General features: G+C 42.4%; 2 protein-coding genes across 2 annotated transcripts; one reads left to right on the plus strand and one right to left on the minus strand.

The window, feature by feature from the left end:
- Window positions 1–8,980: 8,980 nt before the first annotated feature.
- Window positions 8,981–10,077, minus strand: LOC139477278 (histone-lysine N-methyltransferase SETMAR-like). Its single transcript, XM_071259825.1, has 2 exons — window positions 10,069–10,077; window positions 8,981–9,934 (listed from the first exon to the last, which is right to left on the minus strand). Exons 1-2 carry the CDS (start codon window positions 10,075–10,077, stop codon window positions 8,981–8,983), a joined length of 963 nt encoding a protein of 320 aa, XP_071115926.1.
- Window positions 10,078–11,142: 1,065 nt separating this feature from the next.
- LOC139477282 (multiple epidermal growth factor-like domains protein 10) lies at window positions 11,143–16,959 on the plus strand. Its single transcript, XM_071259830.1, has 6 exons — window positions 11,143–11,194; window positions 11,917–12,619; window positions 12,716–12,909; window positions 15,274–15,406; window positions 16,050–16,314; window positions 16,882–16,959. The coding sequence occupies exons 1-6, from the start codon at window positions 11,143–11,145 to the stop codon at window positions 16,957–16,959; spliced, it is 1,425 nt and encodes a 474-aa protein (XP_071115931.1).
- Window positions 16,960–17,638: the final 679 nt, after the last annotated feature.

Here is a 17,638-nt window from a genome sequence, read left to right on the forward strand (position 1 = left end):
TAGGCAGAATGGGATGTAGGCACAGTAGGAGCTAGGCAACCTGGGATGTAGGCAGAATGGGATTTAGGCACAGAAGTATTTCGGCAAACTGGGATGTAGGCACAGTAGTATGGAGGCAATCTGGGATGTAGGCACAGTAGGATGTAGGCAAACTGGGATGTAGGCAGAATGGGATGTAGGCACAGTAGGAGATAGGCAACCTGGGATGTAGGCACAATGGGATTTAGGCACAGAAATATTTCGGTAAACTGGGATGTAGGCACAGTAGTATTTCGGCAAATTAGGATGTAAACACAGTAGGATGTATGCAAACCGGGATGTAGGCAGAGTAGGATGTAGGCAGAGTAGAATGTATTCAAACCGGGATATAGGCAAGCTGGGATGTAGGCAGAATGGGATTTAGGCACAGAATTATTTCGGCAAACTGGGCTGTAGGCACAGTAGGATGTAGGCAAACTGGGATGTACGCACAGTAAGAGATAGGTAAACTGGGATATAGGCACAGTAGGATGTAGGAAAACTGGGATGTAGGCACAATGGAATTTAGGCACAGAAGTATTTCGGCAAACTGGGATGTAGGCACAGTAGTATGGAGGCAATCTGGGATGTAGGCACAGTATTATTTCGGCAAATTAGGATGTAGACACAGTAGGATGTATGCAAACCGGGATGTAGGCAGAGTAGGATGTAGGCAGAGTAGAATGTATTCAAACCGGGATATAGGCAAGCTGGGATGTAGGCAAACAAGGATGTAGACACAGTAGGATGTAGGCAAACTGGGATGAAGACACAGTAGGATGTAGGCAAACTGGGATGTAGGCACAGTAGGATGTAGGCAAATTGGGATGTAGACACAGTAGGATGTAGGCAAACTGGGATGTGGGCACAGTAGGATGTAGGCAAACTGGGATGAAGACACAGTAGGAAGTAGGCAAACTGGGATGTAGGCACAGTAGGATGTAGGCAAACTGGGATGTAGGCACAGTAGGATGTAGGCAAACTGGGATGTAGGCACAGTAGGATGTAGGCACAGAAGTATTTCGGCAAACTGGGCTGTAGGCACAGTAGGATGTAGTCAAACTGGGATGTAGGCACAGTAGGAGATAGGTAACAGGGATGTAGACACAGTATGATGTAGGCAAACTGGGATGTAGGCACAGTAGGAGATAGGTAAACTGGGATGTAGGCACAGTAAGATGGAGGCAAACTGGGCTGTTGGGAACCTGGGATGTAGGCACAGTAGGATGTAGGAAAACTGGGATGTAGGCACAATGGGATTTAGGCACAGAAGTATTTCGGCAAACTGGGCTGTATGCACAGTAGGATGTCGTCAAACTGGGATGTAGGCACAGTAGGAGATAGGTAAACTGGGATGTAGGCACATTAAGATGTAGGCACAGTATGATGTAGGCACAGTAGGATGAAGGCAAACTGGGCTGTAGGCACAGTAGGAGATAGGTAAACTGGGATGTAGGCACATTAAGATGTAGGCACAGTATGATGTAGGCACAGTAGGATGAAGGCAAACTGGGCTGTAGGCAGAGTAGGAGATAAGTAAACTGGGATGTAGGCACAGTATGATGTAGGCACATTATGATGTCGTCAAACTGGGATGTAGGCACAGTAGGAGATAGGTAAACTGGGATGTAGGCACATTAAGATGTAGGCACAGTATGATGTAGGCACAGTAGGATGAAGGCAAACTGGGCTGTAGGCAGAGTAGGAGATAAGTAAACTGGGATGTAGGCACAGTATGATGTAGGCACATTATGATGTAGGCAAACTGGGATGTAGGCACAGTAGGAGATAGGTAAACTGGGATGTAGGCACAATAGGAGATAGGTAAACTGGGATGTAGGCACAGTATGATGTAGGCAAACTGGGATGTAGGCACAGTAGGAGATAGGTAAACTGGGATGTAGGCACAGTAAGATGTTGGCACAGTATGATGTAGGGAAAGTGGGATGTAGGCACAGTAGGATGTAGGCACAGTATGATGTAGGCAAAGTATGATGTAGGCAAAGTGGAATGTAGGCACAGTAGGAGATAGGTAAACTGGGATGTTAGGCACAGTATGATGTAGGCACAGTATGATGTAGGGAAACTGAGATGTAGGCACAGTAGGATGTAGGCACAGTATGATGTAGGCAAACTGGGATGTAGGCAAACTGGGATGTAGGCACAGTAGGATGTAGGGAACCTGGGATGTAGGCAGAATGGGATGCAGGCACGGTAGGATGTAGGCAAACTGGGATGTAGACACAGTAGGATTGAGGCAGAATGGGATGCAGGCACGGTAGAATGTAAGCAAGCTGGGATGTTGGCAACGTGGGATGTAGGCAGAATGGGATCTAGGCACAGTAGGATGTAGGCAAACTGGGACGTATGCACAGCAGGATGTAGGCACATTATGATGAAGGGAAAATGGGATGTAGGCACAGTAGGATGTAGGCACATTATGATGTAGGCAAACTGGGATGTAGGCACAGTGGGATGTAGGCACAGTAGGGTGTAGGGAAGCTGGGATGTAGGCAGAACGGGATGCAGGCAAACTGGGATCTAGGCACAGAAGAATTTCGGCAAACTGACATGTAGGCACAGTAGGATGTAGGCAAACTGGGATGTAGACACAGTAGGATTGAGGGAAACTGGGGGTTTACAAACGTAGGCAAACTGGGATGTAGAAACAGTAGGTTGTAGGCAAACTGGGCTGTAGGCACAGTATGATGTAGGCAAACTGGGATGTAGGCACAGTTGGTTGTAGGCAAACTGGGATGTAAGCACAGTACGTTGTAGGCACAGTAGAATGTATTGAAACCGGGATGTAGGCAAACTGGGATGGAAGCACAGTACGTTGTAGGCACAGTAGAATGTATTGAAACCGGCAAGCTGGGATGTAAGGAAACTGTGATGTAGACACTGTAGGATTGAGGCAAACTGGGATGTAGGCACAGTCGGATATAGACACAGTAGGATGTAGGCAAATTGGGATGTAGGCACAGTAGGATATAAACAAACTGGGATGTAAACAAACTGGGATGTAAACAAACTGGGATGTAGTCACAGAAGCATGTCGGCAAGCTGAGATGTAGGCACAGTAGGATATAGGCAAACTGGGATGTAGACACAGTAGGATGTCGGCAAATTGGGATGTAGACACATTAGTATTTCGACAAACCGGGATGTAGGCACAGTAGGAAGGAGGCAAATTGGAATGTAAACACAGTAGGATGTAGGCAAACTGGGATGTAGGCACAGAAGGATGTAGGCAAACCGGGATGTAGGCACAGTAGTATTAACGCAAACTGTGATGTAGGCACAGTAGGATGTAGGCACAGTAGGATGTAGGCAAACTGGGCTGTAGGCACAGTAGGATGTAAATAAACTGGGATGTAGGCACAGTAGGATGTAAACAAACTGTGATGTAGGCACAGAATAATGTAGGCAAACCGGGCTGTAGGCACAGTAGTATTAAGGCAAACTGTGATGTAGGCACAGTAGGATGTAGGCAAACTGTGATGTAGGCACAGTAGTATTAAGGCAAAATGTGATGTAGGCACAGTAGGATGTAGGCACAGTAGGGTGTAGGCAAACTGGGATGTAGGCACAGTAGGATATAAACAAACTGGGGTGTAGGCACAGTGGGATGTAGGCAAACTGGGATGTAGGCACAGTAGGATGTAAGCAAACCGAGATGTAGGCACAGTAGTATTAAAGGGGAAGTGTACACGCAAAAATCACTTTCTTTCTTTTTCTAAACAAAACGCAATTTTAGAATTAGTTAGTATCTGGGCTTGAAAATATACACTCATTTTTTTCACAGTGAAAGTAGGAAGCTCACAATAGTGCGAAAATGATATGCCGTTATGAGGCCTTCGTTTTACGAGCGAAATAGGCCTGAGTTATCCCCCTTAGATTATGACGTAATTGGTGCCAATTCAACTGGGTCCCTGTCTATTCTCAACGCAAAAAATATCAAGTACCAGTTTGCGGTAAAACAACATGGCCTACGACACACTCCGGCGCAGTGGTGACTCAGCATAACACTATGCTGGCTGGCATCTGAGACGCTAGAATCACACACCTAGACCTACACCACGTGAAGCGGCTCTAACAAAGCATGATGACGTCATAATGTTTATCAATTGGCACCAATGACGTCATATTGCAAGGGGCATAAGCCATGGTGTTTTTGTTGTGGAAATAGAACACTTGGTAAATGTGAAAAATATAAATCGTTTTAATGCGAAAAATATGTTAATTAATTGTGATGTCTTTATATTTTTGGCTATGACACTTCTAGGTTAACACTTTTAATGTGGAAAAAGTACAAGAAAAATAGGTTAATTTCCGTGTGAACTTGCCCTTTAAGCAAACTGTGATGTAGGCACAATAGGATGTAGGCAAACTGTGATGTAGGCACAGTAGTATTAAGGCAAACTGTGATGTAGGCACAGTAGGATGTAGGCAAACTGGGATGTAGGCACAGTAGTATTAAGGCAAACTGTAATGTAGGCAAGCTTGGATGTTGGCAACCTGGGATGTAGGCAGAATGGGATGTAGGCACAGAAGCCTTTCGGCAATCTGGGATGTAGGCACAGTGGTATTTCTGCAAAATGTGATGTAGGCCACATTAGGATGTAGGCACAGTAGAATGTAGTCAAGCTGGGGTGTAGGCGGAATGGGATGTAGGCACAGTAGGATGTAGGCAAACTTGGATGTAGGCAGAATGGGATGTAGGCAAACTGGGATGTAGGCGCAGAAGGATGTAGGCAAACTGGGATGTAGGCACAGTTGGTTGTAGGCAAACTGGGATGTAAGCACAGTACGTTGTAGGCACAGTAGAATGTATTGAAACCGGGATGTAGGCAAACTGGGATGGAAGGAAACTGTGATGTAGACACTGTAGGATTGAGGCAAACTCGGATGTAGGCATAGTCGGATGTAGACACAGTGGGATGTAGGCAAACCGGGATGTAGGCAAATTGGGATGTAGGCACAGTAGGATATAAACAAACTGGGATGTAAACAAACTGGGATGTAGTCACAGAAGCATGTCGGCAAGATGAGATGTACACACAGTAGGATGTATGCAAACTGGGATGTAGGCACAGTAGGATGGAGGCAAACTGGTATGTAGGCACAGTAGTATTTCGGCAAACTTGGATGTAGGCACAGTAGTATTTCGGCAAACTGGAATGTAGGCACAGTAGGATGGAGGCAAATTGGGATGTAGGCACAGTAGGATGGAGGCAAACTGGTATGTAGGCACAGTAGTATTTCGGCAAACTTGGATGTAGGCACAGTAGTATTTCGGCAAACTGGAATGTAGGCACAGTAGGATGGAGGCAAATTGGGATGTAGACACAGTGGGATGGAGGCAAACTGGGATGTAGGTAAACTGCGATGTAGGGCAGAGTGGGATGTAGCCAAAATGGGATGTAGCCACAGTAGGGTGTAGGGAAACTGGGATGTAGACACGCACAGTGGGATTGAACCCCGGTAGGAAGCTGATACTTTCTAGGAGAATCAGTGAGGAGATTATCAGGTACCATAAATATTTAAATTTCACAAATACACAATAAACATTCTGCTTCAAAAAAAACAAACAGAGAACCCGCCTCGACAGACTGGTTTTGTTACACAGTTAAGAGGCAATGGTGAAATTCCCCTTTGATCGTTTACCGCCAACGTTTCAAAGGGCGTTCCGTCAACATTCAGTGATATATGCGTCGCAGTTGCCATGACTGCAACCTTTAGTACTTCACTGAATGATGTTTGTAGCTGTTTTCTGTATTTCTAAACATTCCAGTTTGGTGACTAAAAGCACAATCCATCCCCATACCCAATGCAAATTGGGAGGTGTGATCATCGACCTCAAAGTTCTATATACCAGCGTTGTCGGACTTCTAGGGAGATTATTCACAGCTGCTACTGCGCAGTAGGTCTGTCGAAACAAGGAAGGTTCTCTGAGCGCAGATTTGTAAATCCGCACAATTAAGTTTGATTATTTAGATGAGGGTCAACATTCAATAGAAACTGTTATTAGATAAATAATTTAGTTTCGATCAATCAAATAAAATATTTCCGTCCCTCTTGTCCTTGAAAGAGAAAATAATTTATAATATTAAATGAGTAAACAGAATATAAACTATTAAATTACAGAATGTCGGTTTCATTCTCAAGTATAATTGTTACGAATAGTTCTGTGAGTGAGCAGTCACTCAAGAATCACAATTGAAGCCAAGTGTCATAGCGACTTCATACTGATATTAAAAAAACAAATACAGTTCAAATGTATTTCAAAAGTCAAAGGGTGTAACATTTTAAGATCGCAATTAAAATATATTCGAGAAAGGACAGGACGTTTAGTGAAGGATGCAGCACGACTCCGAGGTTATGGTCGAGGAAGTAAGGCCTCGACAATCTGGTATCGGCTGTGTAAGACCGAGGATCGTAAGTTAATAGCGGATTTCATTTCGAACTTTCAATAAATGACAGGTTCATGTCATGCAAGGTAATTTAGAGTTATAACATAAGAAACAGAGTTCACAACGAACAACACAGGCAACATACCGCATTCCTTATATGTTTTATTTTCTTGGATAAAAACATGCACTTGCATGTGTATTTGCATGTGCGATGAACCTGTGTGGTGTCTTATTCTCCAGTAACATACGGGAAGGGACATGTACCAGATGTTATTGTATTGACGTTTAGCATGATGCTCACAACGAACACGAGGTACAACTTACCACATTAGGTTATCATATTCTTTTTATTGATGCTTATTAGATACACTGCAGGAACCATAGCGTGGATCATGTTTAGATGTGTTGTCTTTAGTATATGTTAGAAACTTAAACATGGTTATAGCGTTGAAAAAAACACACCTTCCCTTATAAAGATAGGACGTAGCAGTTAATGACGTTACTGTTATATTTATATTAGCATCGTCATTATATCATTAAAATGTTAAGAAATAGGTTTTAGTGAAAAGTGTTATCTAATGTTTACGTAATGTCGACACCACAACGTCACGTCGCGTTTGATGCCGTCAAACATACGCAACATTACGTAAAGACAAGATAACAGTGTTGGAAAAACGTCGCCCTATTCCATAACATATCAAGGAAAACTGGTCACGTGTGAATAGGGTATGATCAGTGTTCAGTCACGGCCATCTTTACAGTAATGGCTACTGGTACGAAACCACGATGTATGATGGCACTTAATTTGTTTCAGTATGTCCAAGTTTCTTATGGGGCCTGATCAACCAAATTGTTGAACATCTACCTATTCACCCTCAACTATAACATGGTTACTTCCTAGGATGCCGTATCGGGTTCACAAGCACACTGATGTCAATACCGAAACTACTGTGCACCTCTAACTTCCCCCTCGACAGGAAGATGTGTAAGTCACGTGTCCTCCAAATAAGGAAGATGACAATGACGCACACACTTCGCATTCAGCTGATAACAGTTAACGAGGAAGGTAAGTTTAAATTAACTTTTGAAATACATACTAGTATTTCTATGTGGTTTGAATATTGTTGAATATAATATCCATATCAATATAGTCTAACTGTCTCAACTCTTCTTCTCAATGAAAGAAAACAACTTATAAAGCTTGTGAAATGGACAAAAATGAATGATTATGGCATTTAAATTCTTCTTAAAAAGTAATTATTTAATTTTCAGAAAGATATATAATGTGGGCATATTGGTCCAGAGTTTTCAACCTGGTATAATAGTCCTATAAGAAAGTGCACTTGTGGTATAATACTCCTACAGAATGGTTTGCTTGATATCCTCTGTCAGTGTAACAATGTTTACATATTGGTTTGTGGCGACTTTGTACCAGCACAGAACGTGATTTAGAAGATGACATTTTTGAATACTTAGACGGCCATGAAATAACATGTATGAGTTTTTACTTGATCATCGTATGAAGATTTTCTGAAGGTTCGGGAATAAAACACTTTTGTCAATGTGTGTTAGATGTGTGTAGTGTTTTAGGATATTCATATTATGAATGGAAGACGTGGTACAGACACCGGTATTGGAGATTTCACCTTTGTTGGAAATCTCGGCGCCAATGCGGTCGACTATATAACCAGTTCAACTGGCTTGTTTGATAAATGTGATTTTTTTTATAAATATCGTCTCGCACGGTTACTGTCACCACTGGATAACGTACGCATCACGAACTTGATTATGGTGAATCAGAAATTACAAACAGCAACACTTCATTCACACTCAAGGAACTGGTATTGCTACAAATAACTACAGAGGAATTGTGCTTTTGAGTGTATTCTAGTGTTCACATATATAATTAATACACGTTTGGTGCTTTGGGCATACACATTTGTAAACGTCAGCGAGGCACAATCTGGATTTAGATAGGGATATAGCACAATTGATAACGTTTTTATTTTACAGTCAATTATAAAAAGATATCTAACAACAAAGGGTGGCAAATTTTATGTCTTATTTGTAGATTTTGCGAAAACATTGAACTTTGTTCAAGAGATGAACTCTGGGAGCCTTTTAAATCGCATTGGCAAACTATTGTGCCTTATTTACCAGGATGTAAAGGCTTGTGTGCGTAATATGAATACTGTTTCAGATACGTTTGCATGTAATGTTGGTGTTCGCCAAGGATGTATTTTCAGTCCTTTTCCCTTTTTTTCTCAATAAATGAAGTAAGGATAATATATATGGATGGATAACTTCTGTATTACAATTAGGAGCGACGTTTCGGTGTATGTTCTAACAACTGTATCAAGCAAGTGATGTACAGAGTATGTTTGACAAGTATATTTTCAGGATAGGAGGCAGTGTTTATAAAGTTGAGTTTGTTTAAGATGCAGTTATACTGCTGGAGTGGAAAAGCCTGTTACATACACAGACGGGTAAAACATATTGGCCGATGAAGCCTGTAATACGAGGGCCATTCAATATATTACCAGCCCAACCTATTTGCTACTGCTCCTCACTTCTTCTTTTTCCACATAATCACCATTGAGGTCTATGTATTTTGTCCAGCGATGTGTGAGAGCTAAAAGCCCGTTGTGATAGAAACCATGGGGTTGTTCGTGTAACCACCCCTCCAGTGCTGTCGTGAGTTCATCATCGGAACGGATTTGACGTCCACGCAGTTCTTTCTTCAAGTTTGGGAAGAGAAAGTAGTCGCTTGGTGCCAGGTCTGGTGAGTAAGGTGGATGAGACAATACTTTGAACCCGTTGCACTTCACTGCGGCAACCGCTAGTCGACAGGTGTGCACTCTGACATTATCATGTTGGAGCAGCACACCTTTTGTGATCTTTCCACGACGTTTGGCAAGAATAGCAGTCCGCAAACGGTCCAGGAGATCGGAGTAGTACTCTCCAGTAATAGTCTGGCCACGTGGCAAGTAGTCAATGAGCAAGACCCCTTTGGTATCCCAAAATATGGTTGCCATGACTTTGCCAGCCGATGGTTGAGTCTTAAACTTTTTGGGACGGGGTGAAGCAAAGCCAGACCACTGCTTACTCTGTTCTTTGGTTTCTGGGTCATAGTGGTGTACCCAGGTTTCATCACCAGTAACAATTCTCTCCATAAAGTTGTCTGCATCCCGACAGCATTGCGTCAAAAGTGCCTGACACATTGACGCACGTACAGCCTTCTGATCATCACTCAGACATTTCGGGACCCATCGGGCAGACAGCTTCCTCATACCCAGACGATCATGCAAAATGGTATGGACACTTCCCTCTGAAATGTACAAGGCCATGGCCATTTCTGACACCTTCATTCGCCTGTCTTTGACAACCAGTTGTTTCACAGCTTCACTGGTTTGGTCTTCAGTCACCTCTACAGGCCTGCCAGGGCGTGGCTCATCTTCCAGGTTCACCCGACCCCTCTTAAATTCTGCAACCCAGAAATTGACCTGTGCATACGAAGGTAAACATCATAAACATCTGACAATTCATCATGTATCTCCTTTCCCGGTTTCCCTTTTAAGTAGAGGTACCTAATAACAGCCCTGTACTCAACCTTTGACGAAAGTTTGGCAGAATCTACCCTTGCCATCTTTATAGATCACGTGTGTGACTTCAAATACAATTTCCTCAGTGAAACTTTGTCTATGCACGTGACATACATTGGTGCACAGCACGTGACAAACATGCAACCGTTAAGATCTGATAAATAGCTTAGGCTGGTTATATATAGAATGGCCCTCGTATAAACAAATGGACCGTACCAGTAATATAAACAAACAAAAGGTTTGACTTTGTCCCACTGAATGCGGTGGTTTGGGTTGTCATGGATATTGTCTGATAGAGCTGACTCAGAGTCATCTTTGGAGATTGAGCTTTGATGTTCTTAAATTCGGGGTTTTATTGGCCTGGATGTTTCGCCTATATGTAAGGCCCCTCAAAACCCGAATTAACATTGGCATTTTTTTCAAAACCTTAAGCAACTTGGAAATGAACTATTTTTGAAAATCTTTGTCAGCAAAATTAGTCCAATTTTGGTGCATGGACCCGAAATATGGGATTCAGAAATTATAGATGATGTTGAAAAGATATTCATATGTTTGTAATAACTTTATCCGTAAATCTAGCACCCCAATATGTTATGGTGTATGGTGAATGTAATAGATGCCCATTGTACATAGACGCTCATATGAGGGTTATTAAATACTCGATAAATTTACTACAGATGCAAAATCTAAGATATCCAATAAGATGCTACAATATAATGTTACTCTAACGATTGTCAGGATAAATCTGACTTGGCATCGCATGTCAAACAGTGAATTAATTCAACTGGGTACGGTTTTGTGTTGACTGAACAAAATGTAGCTATGCCAGAGCGATTTATGTTGATATCACACAGACTTTAAAACGGTTATCTTCTCTTCCTTTGGCCAATAAAATAAATCACTATTCTAATGTCAAAACAAACTTAAATAGAGAGCACTATTTGTTTGACATAACTTTAATGAAATTCCGAGTGGCATCAAGATGAATGAATGAATGAATGAATGAATGAATGAATGAATGAATGAGAGGTTTAATGTACGTGATTCAATTTTTACTTTTGATAGCTTCCTCACACTTCTTTGTTAAACACTCTTCTTTCCAGAAAACTATGGCCCTCGCTGTGATTCTGGTTCTTATGTCCATGGTAGTTTCCACACAAGGTAAAACTATTAAGCATGTGCCTCTAAATATGATCTTACATATTGTACTGAGTTATAATGATTTTCAAAGATTTGTCATGTCCCGCCAAGTGGACTTGACAAGTTGACTTACATACACTCGGCGACAGAACAAGTAGCATCCAATGCTGGTGATCAAGCTGATAATGTTTCATCTCAGACTGGATTGTTTACAGGACCCGGTGATAAAGCTGGAATATTGTTATTGTGACATAAAACAACATTGTTACATGTTAATGCAAAGGTTGAATCGAAAACTACAATATGAATGATGAGATCAGACACATGAGTTCAAAAAGACAAAAGATATAGATTAGTACAGCTGTATTCAAACTAAAAAATAGCAAATACAATATAAATGTATTTTATATGCAAGTATATGTTTTGGTACATTGAAGATACAATCATGTGATTATGATTGATTGACTAATTGTTCCAGTCTTGAAAAGGTAAACCCAAAGAAAGACACAATTGTTCAATGTCAGTTTACACGTCCCCTCGCCCAACTGCACATACACACAATTTGAGCCTTACATCTCTGTGATCTCTGGGCAATTTCCACACAATAAAGTAACGCCCAAAGCATTCTGATATTATGTTCCTATTTTCAAGTGCATATAGACATTTCAAATATTGTGACCCTTAAAGGACATTTTATTTCACAGATCCTATAAGCGAGTTATGTTTACATTTTACAGCAGCAGGACTAGGGTGTCTGGAGGGTCAGCACTGTTCAGAGTGTAGGAGGACGGGGTACTGCAAATCAAAGTGCTTCTCGGGATATTTTGGCGTGAAATGTAAGGCACGTTGCAGGAACAGTTGCCTAAATGGTGCGTGCGAGTCATCAGAGACAGGCCTTGGGAGATGCACTGAAGGTTGTGCATCTGGTTATCATGGCACATATTGCACAAGACCATGTGCACGTCAAGAGGCCACATGTACCAAGTGTGGGTCTGAGTGTAAGGAGGGCTACTGTCAGCTGGCTTCCTCCTGTGTGGATGGCTGTGTGGACAGATACTACGGTTCCGACTGTGAGAACTGCTCCAGCAGGTGTAAGACTTGCAACAGGATCACTGGCACATGTGACGAGTGTTACCCACTATATACCGGCCCTGATTGTCATTATTCAGGATTGTGTGAAACAGGGTGTATGGAAGGATGTGGACGTCACGTCAGTGGTTATTTCTGTGTTGAGGTGTGCAGTCATAATTGCAGGCTTCATACCAACATGAAGGAAACGACGAGATGTTTGCCCCCTGGTAGAAATGCTTCAGTGTATTGTACATCTGAGTGTCACAACCAGAGTGGCGAGTGTCTCCATGGCTGTGTAGAAGGCTGGTATGGCCCACGCTGCTCCTCTCCATGCAGTGCAGGTTGTAGTGATGGAAGGTGTGATGCTGCAGGTGCTTGTGTTGATGGATGTAGACCTGGATATTTCGGGAGGGACTGTGAGCCTTGTCTTCACCACTGCTACAACCACACCTGCAGCCAACACAACGGGAGCTGTGTGGACGGGTGCATCACAGGATATTCTGGGGAGTTTTGTAATGAAACCTGTGAGATGTGTCGTGGTGAGGTCTGTGATCAGAAGACTGGCACGTGCATCAACGGATGTGACGTCAGTAAACATGGGTGTGAAACTTCCTGTACTAGCAACTGTTCCAGGGAGTATTGTGATTACAATGAGACATGCTCAGGTAAAGCAGTCATTCCTTCAGTCAGTGTGCCGAAAAGACGAGATTATGAATTTACTCAATAGTCACCTTGACATCGTCAAAGAAGAAAATAATGATATACTTTTTCTATTTCAAGAGTTTACACTCACAAACCATTTCACAAACACCTGTTGTCATCACTCTATATAACAAATTGTGGACTCTGCTTTTTGTAGAGTTTTTTTTCTTTACTGTAAAAACCAGGCAAACCATTTCTCATATATATATATATATATATATATATATATATATATATATATATATATATATATATATATATATATATATACTGAACAACAAAAGTTCCTGTGCCATGGAATAAGATTTAATGCAAAGTTATGATTTTTACCAAATCTGAAACAATTTCGGATAAAAACAGATAAAACACTCCTTTAAGTGTTCAAATGGTTTAATTTGCCATACTGACTTCAGAGAATGCGTGATTTCATAAACAAACCATGAACATGCCAAAATGTCAATTTACAAATCAATAGCGTGCGTGTCCACCTCTGGTTGTGATGCAAGCAACACATCTTCGTTTCATTGAATGGATCAGGCGTCTCACAAAGTCCTGTGGGATATCTGTCCATATCTGCTGGAGCATGTTTCGAAGTTCCTGACATATCTGTATAACACGTGTTTGAGGTCGAAGGCGCCGATCCATCTCATCCCACATGTGATCGATTGGTGAGAGACCAGGGGAGCGAGCCGGCCAGGGGATGACCTTCACGTTGTTTTGTTGAAGAGAATCCTGAACAAGTCAAGCAATACGAGGCCGGGCGTTGTCATGTTGAAAGGTAATGCCTTGGCCATGACGATGCAAAACGGTAGAACAACAGGGCCGATGATCTCGTCGCGGTAGCGCAGTCCATTGAGATTTCCCTCTACCACTATCAAACGGGTCCTCTGTCGTTCTGTAATCCCACCCCATACCATAACGCTGCCGCCCCCGAACCGATCTTCTTCCATGACACGGGGGCACGGGTGGCCCAGTCGTCTAAGGCGCCGCTATTCGCTGTGCAGAGTTGCGTCCCCTGGACACGCCAGAAACCTATGATTGTGGGTTCGAATCCCGGTTCACCCCGATTATGTTTCTAGGTTTGTCAGCACCATACCCGTGCTCGTGTGTTTCACCGAAGTGGTAAACGTCCGAGACCTGCATCACTTCGGGCTTTCCTCCCACATTAAGCTGACACGCCGTGATTTAACTGGAATAGTGTTAAAAGCGGGGTTAAACCCAACTCACTCACTCTTCCATGACACAATGATTGACGTAACGTCCACCTCTAGTCGCTACTCGAGGTGAAAACGAGACTGGTCAGTGAATAGAGTTTGTCCCCACCCCATGGCCGTACACTGTAGACGTGCTTGACGGTGATTTCCTGTCAAAATTGGACGTCTGGCGGGTCTTCTTGCGACAATCTCTGCACATTTGAGGCGACGACGTACGGTTTGTGAAGATATTCGTCGAAGGCCAGGGATTCTTCTTGCAGTCACTGTTGCTGGCTATGAATCGATTTCGTAGGTGTGTTGTTCGAATCCAGTTGTCTTGTCAATTACTGGATACGCATGGCCTGCCACTCCGAGGATGGTCTCTGACTGCATTCGACTGTTGCCAACGTTGCCATTAACACCAGATGGTGTTTCTGTGGACGTTAAATTGTCTTGCAACACCACGTTGACTCGATCCTGCTTCAGCATACCAATAGCTCGCAGACACTCATTTTCGGACAGGCGTGGCATTTCGTAATGTTGTATAATTGCGTAATTTTGTTGTTTTTCTGAGTGGTTGTTGTCAGCACGATGCTAAACAATGCATATGGAATCCCGTTAACGCACATGTTTTTATATCCATTCTTGGGTAGTGAAATGCATGGGGCGTGGATAAAAGTCAACTTTTGCATGGAATGTATGCTTTCCTGTAGCTTTGCGTTTTTGTGACTTGATTCCATACATGTACTACAATATTTAAAACCAAATTTTATTTGTTTGAAAAAATACACTTAAATATTGGGGTCACAGGAACTTTTGTTGTTGAGTATATATATCACCATCCCTCTAAACATTTTGTATACGACCTGGATTGGTCAGGATTGCATGTTTATTCTTTCATCAAATACAAACTATAATTAAACATGCAACTTTTCTCGTAAGAAAACTCAGATCAGTTTAATTCCATTAAACTCAGATCAACAGAATAGTCTAGGCGCATTGTCTGTCTGCTTCTTTGGGTAGTATGGTCAAGACCAAATATTTTTTTCACGTTCTCGGCACTCAACCTTTATGTCGTCTAATAAAGGTGACCTTCTGTACCTGGATAACGTGCTTTCTTTATCTACTCACCAGATGCAAGGCCTACTGGGATCAGTGAAACTGGCTTTGGTCTCAACATAGGACTACCAACAGCGTGTGTACTCTTTGTCCTGGCGACCCTGGTGTTAAACTATGTCTGTTACCGCAAAGGTCAGACCAAGCAAAGGTTAGTTTGAGGGATGTGCGTGTTGTCTGATTTTTGTATCCTCTGAAAGTACGTAACCTGCAGTTTGTAAATCTCTCAATTACAATTGAAATCGTTTCATCAAACTTGGTGTATGATTAGTTTGTCTTCACTTCCTTCAGTGCAGATCAAACTTTTTATGCCTGAAACTGATAATTCTCTGGAGTTGACGTTTTGAATTTAGATACATTGTCAAGTGATGTTCTTTTATTGAATCACCATAGATCACGAAGAAGCTAGTTGTCGCCATCAAATAACAGAAAATATCGGGAACCTATCAATCATCCACAACAGCCAGGAGTTGAACAGCCTGAAATATCCACCAGATAGTAGTGCACTCACGACCAATGATTTTCAAATTATAATAAAACATATTAAGGAAAGGGGGTCATTGTGTGTGCAGGAATATTGTTTCTCTTATTACTCCTACTGACATTTTCGTCTTTCTAAGTTATCTATGCAACATTTCTAACATGTGCTAACCCTTTCTTGGTGCCCCTTGTCCTGATATGATGTAGACCTCCATTGATTGTTATCGTAGTAGATGTGTCATTTCCGCAGGTAAAGTTTAAGATTCTTGGCAATGAGCAATATGTTTTCTTTTCTTCTTCGTTTGTTATTACAGAGTGAATCTGGCGAATGCGGAGTGTAGCCCCGTTGTGGAGTACGAGTCGTGGCACAGATACTATGACATAGAAGAGGGGGATTTGAACGTTGAGGAGCCAGCTGAGGGTCAAGGGAACCTCGAAGAAGAACCTGGTCTCATCATGCCTGTCATAGCAGATGTCTTCGACCCGGTGCCTGCCATTGTACACAGAGATGAAGATATGTCAACAGAGAGTTCAGCATCATCCACCATCCGATCCTACACCCACCTGATTCCTGATGTAGTCAATTATGGCGCGGAGACTGTTGACACTTACATATCACCAGTGGAAGATGTGATCATACATCCACCTAATGCCCCGAACACAGCTGATGGTTACATATCACCAGTGGGAGAGGTGATCAAACAGGCTTCTAATGCCCCGAGCACATCTGATGGTCACATATCTCCAGTGGGAGAGGTGATCATACATCCACCTGATGCCCCGAGCACAGCTGATGGTCACATATCACCAGTGGGAGAGGTGATCATACATCCACCTAATGCCCCGAGCACAGCTGATGGTCACATATCTCCAGTGGGAGAGGTGATCAAACAGGCTTCTAATGCCCCGAGCACAGCTGATGGTTACATATCTCCAGTGGAAGAGGTGATCAAACAGGCTTCTAATGACTCGAGCACAGTTGATGGTCACATATCACTAGTGGGAGAGGTGATCAAACAGGCTTCTAATGCCCCGAGCACAGTTGATGGTCACATATCTCCAGTGGAAGAGGTGATCAAACAGGCTTCTAATGCCCCGAGCACAGCTGATGGTCACATATCACCAGTGGAAGAGGTGATCAAACAGGCTTCTAATGCCCCGAGCACAGCTGATGGTTACATATCACCAGAGGAAGAGTTGACCCTACATCCACCTGATCCCTGACGTAGTCACTGATGACCCAGGAACAGTTGATTGGTACCAGTAGAAGATGTACTAATATTGTAGCCAGTGTTATTGGAGGGACATTTCAGAGACAATTGTCCTATGGATATTGTCAGTGGACAGCTTGCAACAGTTTTCAAGGGAACAACACTCCTTGATGACATATATATATATATATTCAAAAGAGACATATCCTTCTGATTCACAATTTCAACGTCTACGCACAGTGTGTATGCTGCAAACAGGATAACTTGCCCATCCCCTGTCGTCCACGTGTAACATCACATAACTCTGGCGTTTGCTTTTGAAAAGAGGGCATGATTGGAGTCATAATTACTGGTATGAAAGCATGCTGTTTCATATCAGCGTAGATGTATGATGTCTCAATTTCGTAACGTAAAGAATCTGTCTCAGTGAAACACAGCTGAGCCCTCTCTCCATGGAGTGACTTTATAAAGCCACAATGAAAATCATGAATCAGAGTTTTGGAGAGTTCTAAAATTGAAAACCCTGCATAGACTGGTTGAAAGAGTATTGTTTTTTTCAAATGAACTGTAGCTGGGTCTGAATTGAAAATTGTGAAAGCTTCACATGTTTTCTTGGCACGCATTTTTTTTACATTGTTTTCATGAATTGACTAAATTCAACATGCACATGCTTTCGAACATTCATCACTGTT

This window comes from Haliotis cracherodii, unplaced genomic scaffold, assembly GCF_022045235.1.
Source record: "Haliotis cracherodii isolate W230 unplaced genomic scaffold, xgHalCrac1.p SCAF_32, whole genome shotgun sequence".
Classification (NCBI taxonomy): Eukaryota; Metazoa; Mollusca; class Gastropoda; order Lepetellida; family Haliotidae; genus Haliotis; species Haliotis cracherodii.